General features: G+C 46.3%; 1 protein-coding gene across 3 annotated transcripts in view; it reads right to left on the bottom strand.

The window, feature by feature from the left end:
* Positions 1-42: 42 nt before the first annotated feature.
* Positions 43-17643, bottom strand: part of TBC1D8 (TBC1 domain family member 8) — a 77356-nt gene continuing 59755 nt past the window's right edge. For all 3 annotated transcript variants that reach the window (XM_012555928.2, XM_004369312.2, XM_023734018.1), the window contains 8 exons: positions 16310-16439; positions 16058-16156; positions 15358-15426; positions 9557-9797; positions 8193-8258; positions 4101-4190; positions 3582-3679; positions 43-2065 (listed from right to left, as the gene is read on the bottom strand). In XM_012555928.2, coding sequence (XP_012411382.1) covers positions 1607-2065; positions 3582-3679; positions 4101-4190; positions 8193-8258; positions 9557-9797; positions 15358-15426; positions 16058-16156; positions 16310-16439 — 1252 coding nt within the window. In that variant the 3' untranslated portion in view covers positions 43-1606. The remainder of the gene's footprint in view (positions 2066-3581; positions 3680-4100; positions 4191-8192; positions 8259-9556; positions 9798-15357; positions 15427-16057; positions 16157-16309; positions 16440-17643) is intronic.

The raw sequence follows: 17643 nt of genomic DNA, 5'->3' as shown, positions 1-17643 counted from the left end.
TTCTGCTCCGTCACATGGGGTCGCTGTGAGCCAGAATCAGCACATCTAACAACAGGCTCACCGCCCTACCACGAGAGTCTGAGTCCAGGCAGTCTCCAGGTAACAAACGAGCTCCGTTCCCAGCTGTCTTTAAGAATTTTAGGCACTTCAGGTGCGTATGGTTTTATCTCGCCTTTGCAAGAAGGCTAGAAGCCCTTCCAGTGATTTAAAAACTGCACACGCAGCAGGTGGAGCTGACTGATGAAGGATTTGTTGCAGGTAGGAACGGTTCCATTAGTTTAAAGGCACATTGGAGGGCAAATTTACGTAACGTTTGGAAGGTACCTAAGCAGTGGTTTTTAAGGCAGTTTTGAAGTGCAACCTGGTTTAAGACCATTGTCCTGGGTAGTTGGGAAACTGGAGGTATGTTAATGCTTTTACTTGCGTGTTCATTGGCCGCTTTTAACATTTTAACAACTACTCGGTGCCATGTATAGCATCTTAAACACGGTGATAACATCTTTAAGCTTCTGCCTGCGTCTATAGAGTATCTGTCAAAAAGGTAGAAAACAGTCTTAGAATAATTGGATTTTGATGAGTTAACAAGACACCATGTTTGACTTAATGTGAGAACTTGAATTGCTAGTTCAGCTCAGTTATTCGGCATAGCCTACGAGGTATTTTAGTCCCACTTCACGTGGAGCCGAGGCTCAGCGGTAACGTATCTCGTGATACAGGAACAAATCCTTGCTGTTAAATTCAGCTGTTGAAGCTAGGTGTTCCACTGCTGATGTTTATTAAAGAGGTCCCGCCCTGTGGGTGACTGTCCAGCACAGCCAAGGTGGGGTTGATGCCCACTGACACTGTCACTGTCCACTGAGTGTGGGGGGTGGCCCAGAAGTCTGTCCAGCTCACCTAGTCACTGACAGTTCAGTTGGGCCTGGTGAGGGTAGGAACAGTCCAGACCTTAAGACGCTGAAATGTGAAAGAAAAGGACCAAGTCAATACAAAAATTTCTTATTAAAAAACTTAAGGCCAACGTCGAAAGCATGGTTTGCACACGACATTTTTGGAAGGGCATACAAAGTGAATACAACCAAATATATTAAAATGGTTTCAATTACCAGCATTGAAACAAAATCAGTGCAAAAAAAAAAAGCCAAATACAATTGCACAGATAGTGCTCTCAGACCTTGAGCGTGAGCTTGACTAAAATCCCACCCATCATTCCAAGTGGAAAAAGAACATGGGGGCTTGTCTCCTGTGGAGGACAGTGACTAACCCACATGAGGAACAAACCCATACTAGCATGGCATCAGAAGTGCCCTTCATCACATCTGCTAAGAGTAAATCTGTAAGCCACGACATCAAATGGACTGTTGGATGGACACCCTATACCGCTGGCAAGGTCCAGTTGATCTTGAATAAACAAATGTCTGAGGGCTGCCTCAGTTTCCCTGGGCACAGATCCGGCTGTCGAGTTGCTCTGTCCAGACACCTGGTTTGTAAAGTGGACTCCACAGGAACTAGACTAAGACCTGGATTCGTGGGCTGACGACCCCAGGAACAGTCCGCGGTCCCTGCCTTGGTACGGTGGGCTCCGGTCGGCTCCAGCAAGCGGCCCTCGCTACAGGTTACCCAGCTTGAGCTCAGGCTGAGAGTGGCGGCTCATTTCAAAGGTTTTGAGGCTGTACTGACTGATCTTGGCGTTTTCAAGTTTGGATTTAATTTCTAGTGGTTTTTCAAAGAAGTTCACTAACGATTGTTCAGTCAGAAGGGATGCTAAAATATGTTCAAGAGAGACTGTCCAATCTCCTCTTCCTGCCTCCTCGGGAAATGCTCGGGAGTCCTGGGGAGTGGACCCGGGGTCGGCGAAAACCAAGTCCTGGTCGGGAGAAGGTGCTGGAGCCCGCAGGTCCTCAGCTGCCTCCTGGGAGAAGCTTCCGGAGGAGCTGCTGCACTGCCCCACTTCGCCGATCTGCAGCAGGAGCGTGGTCACTGTGGCAATGGCCTGGTACAAATGGTTTTCTTCCGGGTCTTCGTGGAACATGCTGTACAGAGTTTTACAGAACTGGATAAATTCTCTCTGGAATTAAAGAAAAAGTTCATATGTGGCAGCATAGCCAGGATGAAAGCACAATGTGGCATTTTAAAAACTATAGTTCTTTGGGAAAAATCCACCTAATGTGTTTTGGAAGCAGCAGAAGGAAAGGAAAGGTCACCTGCCCGTCCATTGTGGAAACATGGAAGGCAACGTCAGGGAATTCAGCACACTCGGAAAGGTTGCTTGTCAGTACGGCAACTTCTAGGCAGTAAAGCTTACAGGCCATCCCAGGGGATGACGACACCCTTTGACCCAGCAAGTCGACCTGTAGAAATGCTTCCAGAAGAACCCAGAGCTAGAGTTTCTAACAGGAAAAAGTCGGAAACGGCTTAAATGCTAGGATTAAATACAATGACAGATGTTTATCTGGCGGGGATAGCGGGCAAAGACACAGGTTTTGACACGATGGAGGAGACCAGGCGACAGCACTCTCCTGCCTAAAGCGAGGCTCCTGTGATGAGGTGCCCCGGCGAGATTCCGCTGCTCGGTCAGTCTGGGAACAAACTGGTCTGACAGCGTATGTCATGATGTGGGGAAAACAGCCACGATTATTTTGAAGTAAATGAAAGCACGGTAGTCAACAGTGTGACCCCATTTTTATTTAAAACATTGGTAAAAAAGATGAATGTAAATCAGAATGTGAATCCTGACAGCTTTGGGTGACGCGACTTAGCTGTCTGTCCCACACCTAAGGGTGGAAGGAAAACCTGAAGGTAACTCCCCTGAAGAGGTGGGCGGCCCAGCAGGCTTCCAGAAGAAACAGGCTGAGAAGCATGCTGCCTTCCCCTCCCGAAGACTCACAGTACACACGAGCTCTGAAAATGTCTCAGTCCTAAGATAAAAGAGCATTTGCAACTTCGAGCCCACACTCTAGGGTCGCTAGGAGTTGGAATCGACTCGACGGCAGTGGGTTTAGTTTTTTTGGTTTCCCAAACGCTGGAAGGACCCTTTTCAAAAAAGAGAAAAAACCACCACCTGTTCTCACCACGTGGCACCTGAGTTCAGCACAGAACCCTTAACTAGAAATGCTCAGAAGTTAGGAGATTCGTGTCGGTACTGTGTATCCGGTGGTCAATGATTTTCAAGAAAATCGAGTGTGTGCACTAATATTTTCTAGGGAAGAATGCTGTGTCCACAGTCCCCACGTCCCCAATGTACTTCTATCACCAAAGGGAATAAATCTTCACCACCACCCAGGTAAATGAATTGGATATAAAAAGTCTTCAAAGACACAAAAGGTGTAGCAGCCTTCTGTTACAAGAGCTTTGACTATCTGGAATACATACATAGAGAATATATGGAATGCCTTTGAATATCTGCATTGACCACAGTCTAAATATTCCCATTTCATTACCGCAATGTTCATGTCACAGAAGTTACAACAGCTTTTAATTACGGCCCTGGAGCTCGAAGGAGCCTGTGCCTCATTATCAAACCTCGCCCCTACACAAGTCGTTTGGCAAAACAGTTTGTTCTCTGCACAGATCAAACCTCGTACCTGGCTCATTTTGGGCAGCTCTTTCTCCATTTTGTCTTTTTCTTTGGCTAAATCCTTCATCATCTGCTTCAGCTGTTTCTGATAATCAGTTACATCACCTTGAGGCAAAGGAAAACACAACAGATAATCTAAACAAGATCAAGGAAAACCGTAGAATGTCGCGGTGAAGGGACCGGATCCCACTAAGTGAATTCCACAGACTGACTGAGAGCTGAGTACTGAGAAACGGTCTGTTTTACTGACGACTAGGGACGGCGTGGGAGCTGGGCGACCTCTCTCGCTACAAGAGGACCCAGGAAACCACTCAGCCGGAGGAAGAACATGGCGGGAGGGTAGAGGGCAATCGCCTACAACACCTGAACTTGGAAGGTTTCTGGCTTCTGAAGGCGGTGGGCTGGGTTTGAACTCACGGAGGGAGCAGGGAGGGGAGAGACAAGGCGGCTACAGGGAGAAGCTGCTGAGGTCAGCGGCTGCAGCGGCCTGCCCAGCGGGAGAGGGACAGTGAGAAGCAGTACGTGCCATGTGACGTCCCAAAAACCAGGGGTCTCGAAGTCGACAGCAGAGGATTCCTTAACGGTGACTGGCTGTCCCGGTCATTTTCAGTGAGTGCTTTAAAAACAAAAAAAGAAAAAAAAAGTTAAACAGGAGCTTCTCTCTAATCAAAACTGAGAGTAATTTACTTTTTAAGGCAAGGAAGAACTAAAGTCTAAGCAGCTCCCAATCTGGGTTACAGAGTCTTTGCCTGGTCCAGGAACCCAAATGCAAACCAGGCATTGTCTGGATACACCGAGCAATTAAGACGCCTTACAGAGCTCAGTACGCCTTCTCCCAAAAGCACGTCAGTACTGCTCTGATTAACAGTACACAAACTCCAGAAAGACATTGCTGATGCTGACCTGGAAGGATATATAGAAAAATCCTACTTTGTAAAACTAAAATATGTGGGTGTGGTGGTGCAGTGGTTAAAGCACTCGACTGCTAACTGAAAGGTTGGCGGTTCAAATCCACCAGCCGCTCTGCGGGAGGAAGATGTGGCAGTCTGCTTCTGTAAAGATTACAGCCTTGGAAACTCTATAGGGCAGTTCTATTCTGTCGTCCTACAGAGTAGTTATCAGTCAGAATAGACTCAACAGCAGGGGGTTGGTTTTTTTGTTTTGTTTTGGTGTCTATACACACACACACATACATAAATATATATAAACGTACACAAATGTTCATAGCAGCATTATGTACACACGTGTATACACACACATATTAAAAACTCTAAAAATAAATACACAAAATCTCTGAATGGCAGCGTTATAGGTAATAATTTTTACCCTTTTCATGGTATTATTTTTCTGTAATGACCATGTACTACTACACTTACATACTTTCTAAAAAAAAAAAGAAAAACAGCTTTATTAAATTCAAAGGGGGCATTTTCAGAGTTTCCTTGAAACATTAAAACTATAATTATATTGGAACCCTCATACACTGCTGGTTGAAATGTAAAATGGTGCAGCCCCTGTGGAAAACAGTCTGAGGGTTCCTCAAAAAGTTAAACACAGTTACCATTTGACCCAGCAGTTCCACTCCTGGGTATATACCCAAGAGAGATGAAAACCTATGTCTCCACAGAAAACTTGTACACAAATGTTCACAGCAGCATTGTTCACAATAGACAAATGGGGAAATAATCCAAAAAGCCATAAACAAAATGTGGTAGCTTCGTGTAATGGAATATTGTTCACCCACAAAGAAAAATGAAGTTCTGACACATGGTACGATGTGGATGAACCCTGAAGACAGCACGCTAAGTGAAGGGAGCCAGACACAAAGGATTACAGAGTATGATCCCGTTTCTATGAAATGTCCAGAACAGGCAAATCTATATAGACAAAAAGCAAATAGTGGTTTCCCGGCACTGAGGGCAGTGGGGGAGGGGGAGGGTAGGGTGAGGGCTAAAGGGTATGGGGTTTCTTTTTGGGGTGAAGAAAATGTTCTCAAATTGATTGTGATGATGGTTATACAACTTGTGAATATACTGACAACCACTGAACTCTGTGCACTCTAACTGGGTGAAGTGTATGTGTGGTATGTGAATTAAGAGGTCAGTAAATGCAGTATGTGAGTTATAGGTCAATAAAGCTATTACAAGAAAAAATCACAATCACAAGGGGGAATGACAGACAAAGAGTCACCAGATTTTAAAAGGTTGGAATTTACTCATAAGCCATTCACTGAATAAATCAAAGGCAAAATCCAGTTGTGATTCAACAAATATCCACATGATGGCACCAAAGCCTTGATGATCCACCTCCCTTCCCACTTAGGAGGTGTTTTTCTTTTTTGGTATGTTTTATTTTTTCTGTTGGTTGGTTTTTTTTCCATAGTGATGATATTAGGTCATTCTTTCACAGCTCTGTCCAAAATGAATTCTAAGCAGTGGCACATAGGAGAATCCGCTGAGACCCTGAATGGCACCTGAGACACAGTAACAACGGGGATGGGCCTCTCGGGAATAGCCACTTGGGCGCTAAGAGGAGACTGGGTCCTTACCCTCACAAGCTGGGTGTACCAAGGAGAAATGTGTACACAAGTCATTCTAACAAAACCCCACAATGGAAGAACCAACACACAAGTGTCCTGGGAGCACAGAGAGCAGCAATTAACTCGGGGTGGGCGAGCGTCCAGGAAGGGGGCTGGTTAAGTACCAACAGTGACCAAACCAAACCAAGCCCGTTGCCGTCGAGTCGATTCCGACTCATGGGGACCCTACAGGGCAGAGCAGAACTGCCCCACACGGTCTCCAAGGAGCGCCTGGTGGATTCGAACTGCCGACCTTTTGGTTAACAGCTGAACGCTTAACCACTGCACCACCAGGGCTCCTTCAAGATACTGTACTTAAGTAAAATAACAAAATCAATCATGCTCTATTTAGGAACGCCTGATATTGTATAGGGAGTCCCTGCATGGAGCAAATGGATAAGCACTTAACTAACCAAGCGCTTGGCAGTTCAAACCCACCCAGAGGTGCCTCAGAAGAAAGGCCTGGCAATCTGCTTCTGAAAGGTCACAGCCTTGAAAACCCTATGGAGCAGTTCTGCTCTGAAACACATGGCGTGGTTATGAGTCAGAATCTAACGGATGGCAACAGGTCTTTCTGTTTGTTTTGGATACCAGTTAGAGATGATGAAGATTATGAAAAGATGGTGATGTTATGACGATACAGGAACAATTATGCCTATCTTCCATTAACAGAAAAATATTTGTGAAAAATAAGGGCAAGTTAAATAAGAAATACAACTCAATAACATTGGCATAAAAGAGCAAAGAATTCTCAGACGCTGCACAATTTGAGATAAAGTCACACTGAGGCTGTGGGCAGGTTGGTGAGAAGCCGCGTGTGGCCGCAGGCAGAGCACTCTCTGGGGATAAAGGGCATAAATTATCACATGCCCCTTCAGTAACGACTGAATTCAGGAAGCATACCCAGAAAGCCCACAAATAACGTCACCTTTCGTATACGTTCCCACCGTTGTAAGAGCCACCACGATCTTGTGGCACCTAAAACCTCCTCACAGCCCACCAGCCTCCTGAGGCTCCCTCGTGGGGAAGGTCTGTCAGAGGGTCCATCCATCCGCAGGCCACACCCTGGCACTGGGATCCAGAGACCCTCTGGGATTCCTAATTCAGCTCTATTAGTTTTAAAGATCCAAGGAATATCTGAAGGTTTTCCTGCTAACGCTAGGTCTGCTCTCTCAGGCTACTCCACGGCTTCCTTTGTTCCTGGCTGCTGTTTGCTGCCATCGAGTCGGCCCTCAGCTCACGGCGACCCCACGTGAAACAGAACTAAACGCTGTCCAGTCCTGCGCCATCCCCGTGATCGGCTGCGGATCAGACAGTTGGGATCCACAGGGTTTTTAGGAGCTGGTTTTCGGAGGGAGATCAGGACTGTCTTCGTAATCTGTCTTAGTTTGGAAGCTCTGCTGAAGCCTGTCCGGCATGTCAGCATCACTGCACACACAAGCCTCCACTGACAGGCAGACGGTGGCTGCAGACGAGGTGCACTGGCTGGGAATGACCCAAGTTCCCTGCATGGAAGGTGAGAATTCTACCACAGAACCACCAGCGTCCTCTGTTCCTGGTTACCACTGCTTCCATTTGAAGGAAGCATGGCGTTGCATGCTGGGTAAATGAAATGGTCCTTTAAAACAGTAGCCTGACATAAGCATCTACTTCAGGTCACCAGGACCTGACTCCCCACCACTCCACAGGTCAGTGGTTCTCAGTGTGGTCCACCGATCAGCACCAACATCACCTGGGAACTTATCAGACACACAAATTCTCAGGCCCTCTCAGAGACCTAGTGAGTCAGAAACTCTGGGGGTGGGGCTAAGTCCCCCGGTTTTCACAAGCCCATCAGGTGACTCTGAGGTGCACTGAAGTTTGAGAACCAACGCCATAGGCCGTGCAGTACTGAAAATGGTGTGACCTGCCATCCCCAAACGAGAAACATTCACTACCTTGAGTCTTAGTGGAATTTAAAATGAGAAGAGCATTGGAGTCCTAAAGGAAGCAGACCTCGTGTTAGGGCAGAGCCATAACTTTCCTACTTGGGATTCTTACCTGGAGGGATATGAAGCCTATACAGCAGTTTAATTTTTTCATTCATTTCTCCGTTATACATAATATCTGCAAAAATTTAAAAAGAGGATACTAAGAAGTTGTAAATAGCCACAGCACATCTGTCACGACACAAACTCGCTGAGCTCAAGGCTCGCGGCTCCCGGCCCCCAGACACACGCCATGTTTGCAGTTAGGAATTGTTTCGTCTCTGTGTGTGTGTTTGACCTGTTAAAGATTTCACCTAACTCTTCAACGGGGAAGCTAGTGAGATGGTTCAACCAGTTCAAAGGAGAGTCAGGTCAGAGAACAGACCATCTATAGATGAGGAATATTAAAAATGGTGAGGTGAAGGGAAACTGGCCCCTTCTACGGGAGGGAGAGAAACCGACTGGCCCTTCACTGGACAGAATTTACAGACTCGTCTAGAGACAAGAATCACTTGGCATTGCTATTAGTTATCTATAACCTACCAAGTTGTAAAGTAGCTTCCCCCCAAAAAAAAACCATTGCCATCAAGTCAATTCCGAGTCATAGTGACCCAATAGGACAGAGTAGAACTGCCCCATAGGGCTTCCAAGGAGCAGCTGGTGGATTCAAAATGCCAACCTTCTGGTTAGCAGCTGAGCTCTTAACCACTGTGCCACCAGGGTTTCAAACAGCTCCCACAGAAGCAAAATTAGATAACCTGCAATAGCGTGCTACAGATATTACATAGTTCTCCACACAGCACAAAACTTTTTCTCCATTATCATCATTATTATTACATACTTCATACGGTAAATGTGGGAATTATATGAGACACTGTAGTAATGTTATGTCAAGACAAATGATTCTCATTTTTGTCTACTTTTGACGCTTTTTAGTACTTTGGTACCTTACTCCTTTTTTAGCGTACGTTTAAAAGTTATTGATACATTTGATTTTTCACAATGGAAAGAGCTTCACTGCTTCTTTTGATTATGAAATTCGAATTTTAAGGGCAGCAATGAGTGATGGTTAAGCCACAAGGTAACCTCGTGGATTCTGCCTGGCCTCGCTCCTTCTGGAAGGTTTCAGTTTTACGTGAAAAGGTTAAGAATGTGGCCCTAACAAGCCAAACCACCACCCTCTGGGTGCCGAGGAAAACAAGGCCGACCGCGTGTCCTGAGAGCTGCAGAGAGCTCCACCCTGTGTCCCTCCCCACAAGGGAGCATAAAGGTGGCCCTCAGAGAAGGCTGCAGAGTGAGACTTAAAACCACAGCCACCCAGGCCAGTCACGAACGCATTACATGGTGTGGGTCTGCCGGCTACACAATCCACTCTGCCTTCTGTTCAGACTCACGCCCCAAACCAACTCACTGCAATGAGGACCCCCAGAGCCGTACCCAGACAGCTAACGAATCCCTTGAATTCGATGAGATGGTCCATGTTGTCATCCAGGAGCCTAAACGTCCTTTCGGCGAGGATCTCCGTGTGGGCCCCGCAGGTCCACGGGGAGACCAGCTTAAACAGGTTTGCAAACTGCTGCTGGTCTATGCGGTACTGCTCCGCGTAGGGCCTGCTGGGGTCATGGCGCTGCACCGCAGGGCTGGGCTGTTCCCAGTAACAGCTCATCATGTGTTCCCGCTTAGAACAAGAGGGAGAAGGGATCCGTGAGACGGCTGCTCCCACGGGGGGCAGCGTGCACAAAGCCCAGGCTGACCAGCAAGGCCCTCCCCTGGGCCTTCTTTGCCACTTAAAATGGTTGTTTATTGCATAAGCAATGTTATAACAACATGAACAAATGAAAAAGAGACAGTGAAAATTATTCACAATCTCACCACTCCAATCAGATAGGTAAAATTTTCCCTCCGTGGAGTCGTTGCCCATGGGAGTACGTAATTTTGACGCAGTTTTCCTTGTAGAAGAGAGACAGGTTTTATTCGGCTGTTGTCACTTTTGTTGTGATTGTTGTGTGCCACCGAGTTGATTCCGACTCCGAGCGACCACACAGGACAGAGGAGAACTGCCCCTTGGGGTTTCCTAGGCTGTGATCTTTATGGTAACAGATCACCACGTCCTTCTCCCTCAGAGTGGCTGAGAGGGGATTCGAACTGCTGACCTTTCAGTTAGCAGTTGAGCACTTAACCACTGTGCCAGCAGGGCTCTTTACTGCACAAAAAAAACAAAAAACCTATTGCCGTTGAGTTGATTCCAACTCATAGCAACCCTATTGGACAGAGTAGATCCGCCCTATATGGTATCTAAGGAGCGGCTGGTGGATTTGAACTGCCGACCTTTTGGTTAGCAACTGAACTCTTAAGCACTGCGCCACCAGGGCTGCTATAGCACTTGGAATCATATTGTCTGAAAATCACAATTACTAGACAAATCTATAGGCTAAAGAAGAAACTAGGAACACTGGTTATCTGTGTAATTTTGACACAGTTTTAATTATAGAAGAGATACAATTTTCATTCTGCTATTTTCACTCAAAATCATATTATTTGAAAATCAGAAAGTACTAGAGAAATCTATCAGATACAGAAGAAACTAGTAACACCAGTTATCTGTGGGGAGAAGTGAAAGGGTAGGACCCAGAGGTGACAGCAAGACTTTTTACTCTATACTTTTATCGTTTCTGAATTTTGAGTCATATGAGCATATTAGCAGCTTAAAAAATTAAAAGAAAAAAAGCTTAAAAAAAGAGGAGATTTGAAGTATTGGGAATAGACTAAAAAGGAAAGACCCAGTCTGCCCCAGCCTCTAAGGACCAGGACGGCCCCTTTAGAATGCATCACGTAGACCCATCCTCAATCACCTCAGTTCACAAAAGCCTGAAATGGTTCCCAATGACTACTGGGCTCTTCGAAATTTCAATACCCTCTGCCCGTAAAGATGGGACAGAAACAAGTGCAGATGCTCTAATATGTAAGTACACATCCTTGGATGGAAACCAGAACACCATTTGTTGTCAGTAGCCCATATTCTTTAAACAGCCTTTGCAGAATCGTAAAAAGTACCAGAAGAACTTTTATGTGTGAAATAAAGATCTAATAAACTCCTATTCCTAAAAATCCAAAGCACGCTATAAATTTTCATATGCATCTGTACATACTGTGAGGCTGAAGACCTACCAAATGCTACCCAGAAAAGGACAGTTGTGATCTACCGGCCAAGGACTAACAGCTACTTTACAAAGACTCCCACAGCAAGACAAAGCAATAGAAAAACAGACGAAGGATATAAGCAGGTGATTCAGAGAAATGTACAATTAGGAGAAGGTGCTCATCCTCACTAGTGAACAAACAGATTAAAATGAAACGCAATTTTCCACCAGACTAGCAGAAGCTTAAAAGATCAGTGATATCGAATGCTGGAGGGGCGTGGAGGGTGGGGAAGGGAACACTCTTAGACACCCAGTGGAGCTGTAATTTGCAAAATCAAACATCTGGAAGGTACTTTAGCAGTACGGTCATCCCTTGGTATTCGCGGGGGATTGGTTCCAGGACCCCTGATACCAAAATCTGCGTGTGCTCAAGTCCCTTATATAAAAGGGCGTAGTATTTGCATATAACCTAGGCACATCCTCCTATATACTTTAATAAATCATCTCTAGATTACTTTAGGGAGCCCTGGTGGCACAGTGGTTAAGAGCTCACTGGCTAACCAAAAGGTTGGCAGTTCAAATCCACCAGCTGCTCCTTGGAAACCCTATGAGGGCAGCTCTAAACTGGCCTATAGGGTCGCTATGAATTGGAACCGACTCCATGGCACCTAACAACAACAACAGCTGGATTACTTACAATACGTAAGACGATGTAAATGCTGCGTAAATAGCTGTTATACTGTACTGCTTAGGGAATAAGGACAAGAAAAAACCTTTACGTGTTCAGTACAGACGCAACTGTCTACAGCATGTCAGCAACAACAGAACATTTTTTTTCCAAATATTTTCCATCCGCGGTTGGTTGAATCCACAGATGTAAAAATGCCTTTCGTTAAGCACCAATCACATTGTTCACTTCTACCAGAAAAAGGATTTAAAGAAGATGATCAGAGCTGTTTGTTGTTAACATAAAGAATGTTCATGCCTATACAGTCCAGGCCTGAGGATGGAATGAATGAAGGCATCGATTCATTATTAAGAACCATCACACCAACTCTTTAAACCTTGAACTGAAACTCACCCTTGAGGTCACCTTTTAGCTAAATAATACACTGGCTCACAAAATAAGCAACATCACTCATGAGTACTGTGCTCCTTTAAAAAAATCACCTATATGAGACCAAACAGTCAACAATGACTTTAAAACAAAGATGAGAATGTAAGGGGGCAGGGAAACTAGATTAATGGAAACAGAACAACCAGAATGCAAATAATGAGAATGTTCACACATGGTGAAGAATGTAACCAGCATCACTGAACAACTTGTGTAGAAACTGTTGAATGGGAACCTCAACTGCTGTGTAAACCTTCACTGAAAACACAATAAATTATTAAAAAAGAAGAAGACATCACACCAACATTCACTGCAGCACTGTTCACAATTGCCAAAAGATGCAATCAACAGATGAATGGATACCCAAAATACATTATATACATGCAACAGTATGTTACTCAGTTATAGAGAGAAATGAAGTTCTGATACATGTGACAACATGGATGAACCTTAAAAACATCACGTCGAATGAAACAAGTCGGTCACCAAAGGATAAATATTGCATGATCCACTTATAGGAAAAATCTAGAATCAGCAAATACTTAGAGACCAACGTGTATTGATGGTTACCATGGGTGGAAGGGGAGTCGTGACCGTTTAGGGGGCCCTGAGTTTCTGGTAAGGGTGGTGGAATCGTCTGAAACACAGGGAGTGATAACGGTTGCACAGCACCGCTGAAATGTGCTGAAATGGCAGATATTTTATCATACATGTTTTTACCACAATAAAACAATCTCTTCGAAAGAAGAACCTATCGTATGTTTATAAAACATTAGAAGGGCATTTCTATGTGGCCCCTTCCCTTGAGAAAAGGAAATTCTGGTTCAAAAGACAAGATGTGCGTGTAAAACCCAACTTGAGAACAACATACTCCACAGTACTTAAACCCAAAACCCACTGCTGTTGAGCCGATTCCAACTCATAGCGACCCCATGGGGTTTCCAAGGCTGTAAATCTTTACGGGATGAAGCAGACTGTCACATCTGCCCGTGGTTTCAAACCACCGACCTTTCAGTTAGCAGTCAAACGCTTTAATGACTGCGCCACCAGGGTTCCTCGGTACTTAAACAAGTGAAGTCCTGACCACGGAAATTCGGAGGAGTCGGACTGTGGGGGAATGGAACGGGCTGCGAAGGCTGTCAGTGGGATGCGACGCTGGAGCTGGGGCTGGAAGGGAGTGAGGTGCTGAGATGGGTGTGTAAGGCAGGCACCCCGTTTGCACAAACCAAACTAGACAACCTGATTATTCTACCTGGGTTTCCTTGGGAGGTGCATTTTGAAAAATATCTTGTATTTATAGAGTTTGGGGTCTTTTTTTTTGTATTTATATTTATACTTAGCAGAAAAGCACTGAATAAATGAAAGACTTTAAGCTTCAAAACACGTCATTTGTTTACCTGCTCTTTTGCTCCCAGAATTCCCTATTTTTCCTCCTTGAAGGCCCCAGAGAGGCTGGGGGGATGGGAGGCCTGGTGACCTCTGACTTCATATTTTATCTTCACGCAACAAGGGAAACGATAAAGCTTGTAAACAGGTAATGTTGACGGGAGACGTGGGCCCGGGCAGTTCTCGCCACACATCCTGCTTATCACACGCGAGGCGTGCCAGGAAATACGGACCCCAACAACTCGATTTAGAGACTGTAGGAGACACGCCCCCCAGGTACGCCACGGCTTCCAGCAACCGAGGGAGGCTCTGTTTCACGAGGACCCAAATACTGAGCATTTCTATTTCAGGGATTCTGCCAATTTGAGTTCAAAAGTGAAAGAGGCTCAGAGCTCCCCCCGGAGCAGTGCTTCTTCTTCTTCTTTTTTGAATAATTAATTTGTTTTCATTGTGGTAAATATATAGGTAGCAAAACATTTGCCATTTCGACAACCTTCCCATGTACGGTTCGGTGACATTAATCGTGTTTCCCACGTTCAGCCATCACCATTAACCGTTCCCAAATTTTTCCATCACCAGAGGCCATACGCTCTTCAACGCTGTACTTGGTTTGTGCAATTTTTCCTCCTCCTTCGCTGTCAGGGTATCAACAGTGGATCTATGTGTCCGCCTCTCTGCTCCCATTTTTATTTACTGTTTGAAGCAAGAAAACTTCTAGCAAAATGTCTGAAGATGTTCTTTGCAGGGTGATTTAAGTACCAAAACCTGGGAATCCACCTAAACGTTCAACTATTAGAAATATGATTTAATGTATTAACTATTACCAACATGATAGAGTATAAAGACTACAAAAAGCTACATAAAACCAAAACCCGTTGTGTCAAGTCGATTCCGACTCATAGTGACCCTACAGGATGGAGTAGAATTGCCCCATAGGGTTTCCAAGGAGCGCCTGGTGGATTCGAACTGCTGACCTTTCGGTGAGCAGCCGTAGCTCTTAACCACTGCGCCACCAGGGCTCCACAAGCAACATGGAAACCTGTTAATAACAGAAGAAAGGGAAAACAGAGCATAAAACTAGCACGCACACCAGCCACACAAATATAACAATATGTGTACATGTATTGTGGAGTCATTAAAAAAATACATGAGATGATAATTTCAATACAGGCTGCTGTCCCATCTCCTGCAGCCCAGGGGCTCGGTGCCACGCTTACTGGAACCCTAAGCAGCAGAGCAAGACTCTCGCGCAAGTGCAGGCAGGAGCATTTGAGCGTGGCCTCGCAGTGCCTGCCCGGGGCCGCCCAGAGCCCACCCTGCCTTATTCCTCCCAGGGCCCTGGCGTGGGCTGGGTTCCAGGCAGGACGTTCAGACCATCTGGGAGCTGCTGACAGAGGGGTGAGGTCAGGAAGCTTCTCGGTAGAGGCGAGCTGACGTGGGTAAGACAGCTGGCAGGCGCGGGCAGCTTCAGCCCCTGCTGCCCCAGAACAGGCCAACCCCGGTGGCATCTGCGCGCTCTCAGCCCAGGCCTGCTGGGCAGCATCGGCTCTGGCCCGGCTCCAGGCCCCTCACCCCCTCATCTTCCCCCATTTCCATACCTTGAATAAGTCGTAGAGTTCCTCTAGGTCTTCAGGAAGAATGGAGACTTCCGGGGTAACAACGCGGAGCTTCAGGAAAGAATGAACAGTGATGGAGTGAATTCTACGCCTGGAAGGATCAGAGCACGGAGGGGAAGCTCTCCTCCCAGCCTGGAGCGCTGGGCGTGCTGTGACACTGACTTCCCTACAGCACGGCTCCTTTTCCCCCTGGAGCAGCTTCCGGTCCTTCCTGACACAAAGATCGCTCTGCCGCATCCTTCCCAGGTTTTATCCTCAACCTCCAGTTCACACAATACTGCCTCCGGACATGGCTTACGTGCTGATGGGAGTTGGAAAGCTAGCAAAGACAAAGCTAGGATGGGAATTTCCCTCTGAATAACAACTAGCCCCTGTTGCGGGCTATCTGTGTGGGCATTTCATGCATCACACCTCATTTTATCCTACACAGTAGGGATGAGTATTCCCATTTTACAGGAGAAGACTGAGGCTGAGTGCTGAATGTGCTCACACTCTGTCTGACTCCACCCCCGATGCTGTTCGTACACCAAGTCACCCCTCTTACATTTTTAACTTAATGCAAAAGGAGCTGGCATTCTCACTTCACGTGACCAAACGGGACACACACACACACACACACACACACCCTCCCGGATGAACTCCCGACCACGCAAGCGGCCACTCTGAGAAGTCCCCTACTCACCACGTTCTGCTTTGTGGTATCTTCGTGGCCTTGGAGAACCCTGATCCTGTGCTTGCAGCGCAGGTGCTCAATCTGCTCCACGGACTGGTCTCCAAATTTCTGCAGGAAAACAAGGGCTCACTCACTACAGAATCCCCTTCTGCGTAAAAACAGAGAAACAAGATGTCACCCGGGAATCCTCCCTCAAAGCCCATCTCCTAAACAAGCTCTCCGGGGACAGAGGTGGGGATGCGGAGGCAGGACTCTACTTACCTCGTAGGCGTCCCGGATCAAGTCAGCAATGTCTGTCACTGGGTAGGGCTCCTGGTCGTCGGAGAAAAAGGCATGGTGGCTGCCACCTGCGGGCCCGGGGCTCTCCTCATTCTTAATGTGATCTAGAAACCTGGACACAATACCCAGTAAAGGCACAGGCTTATCCTCGTCTGAAGCCCTGGTGGCCCAGTGGTTAAGAGCTAGCCTGCCAACCAAAAGGTCGGCAGTTCGAATCCACCAGCCGTTCCTTGGAAACCCTATGGGGCAGTTCTACTCTTGGAATTGACTCAACAGCAACAGCTATCCTTGTCTGGGAACCACAGAACACCTCCTACCTTGACGGGGAGCTTTACGCATTTTGAAGCACTTTCAAACACAGCTCATTTGACTCCATATACCATGTGAAAAAGGCAAGTTGGTCGGTAATTAACGTCCTCACTTTAGAGAAAGGGAGAGACGCCCATAAAGCCAAGTTTGTCAATCTGGGCTCCAAGGACAGGTTTCTGGAGTTCATGATTCTCCAGTGAAATGAAGTACAAAATTCTGTGCATCCGTGCAACTTTAAGCTTCCATCGTATTCTTAAAGGGATGCTGTTGTTAGCTGCTGTCCAGTTGGCCCCTGGTTCATAGCAACCCCACGCACAATGGAACAAAACACTGTCTACTTCCGAGTCAGCCTCATGATTGCTTATACACTGGATCTTTATGATCCGTAGGGCTTTCACTGGCTAATTTTTGTACATTGGACATGTTATCAGGAAGGACTAGTCCCTGGAAAAGAACATCATGCTTGGTAAAGTAGAGGGTCAGCGAAAAAAAGGAAGGCCCTCTACAAGATGGACTGACACAGTGGCTGCAACAATGGGCTCAAACATAGCAACGATAGTGAGGATGGCACGGGACGGGCAGTGTTTCGTTCAGTTGTACACAGGGTTGCTATGAGTTTGAGCCAACCTGATGGCACCTAATAATAATACTAATTTTTGAAAATAGACTTCCCGGCTTTTCTTACTAGTCTGTCTTAGCCTGGAAGCTCCACTGAAACCTGTTCAGCATCATAGCAACCTGCAAGCCTCCATTCCACTGACCGACAGGTGGTGGCTGCTCATGAGGTGCGTCGGCCGGGAACAGAATTCTGGTCTCCCACAGTGGAAGGCAAGAATTCTATCACTGAACCGTCACTTTGCCCATTCTTAAAGGGAATCCCCGTCTTCAACGTCCTCTAACTTGCCATCAGCTCCAAAAGAACCAGGTTTTAGTCTTAAGCCTAGTCTGACTTTTCTTTCTTGTAACACATCAGCTCCTACACACAAAAAGCCTGAAACATCCAGTCA

Source organism: Trichechus manatus, unplaced genomic scaffold (assembly GCF_000243295.1).
Source record: "Trichechus manatus latirostris isolate Lorelei unplaced genomic scaffold, TriManLat1.0 scaffold00004, whole genome shotgun sequence".
In the NCBI taxonomy this organism is placed as follows: domain Eukaryota; kingdom Metazoa; phylum Chordata; class Mammalia; order Sirenia; family Trichechidae; genus Trichechus; species Trichechus manatus.
This window is presented reverse-complemented; position numbering and strand designations above follow the sequence as displayed.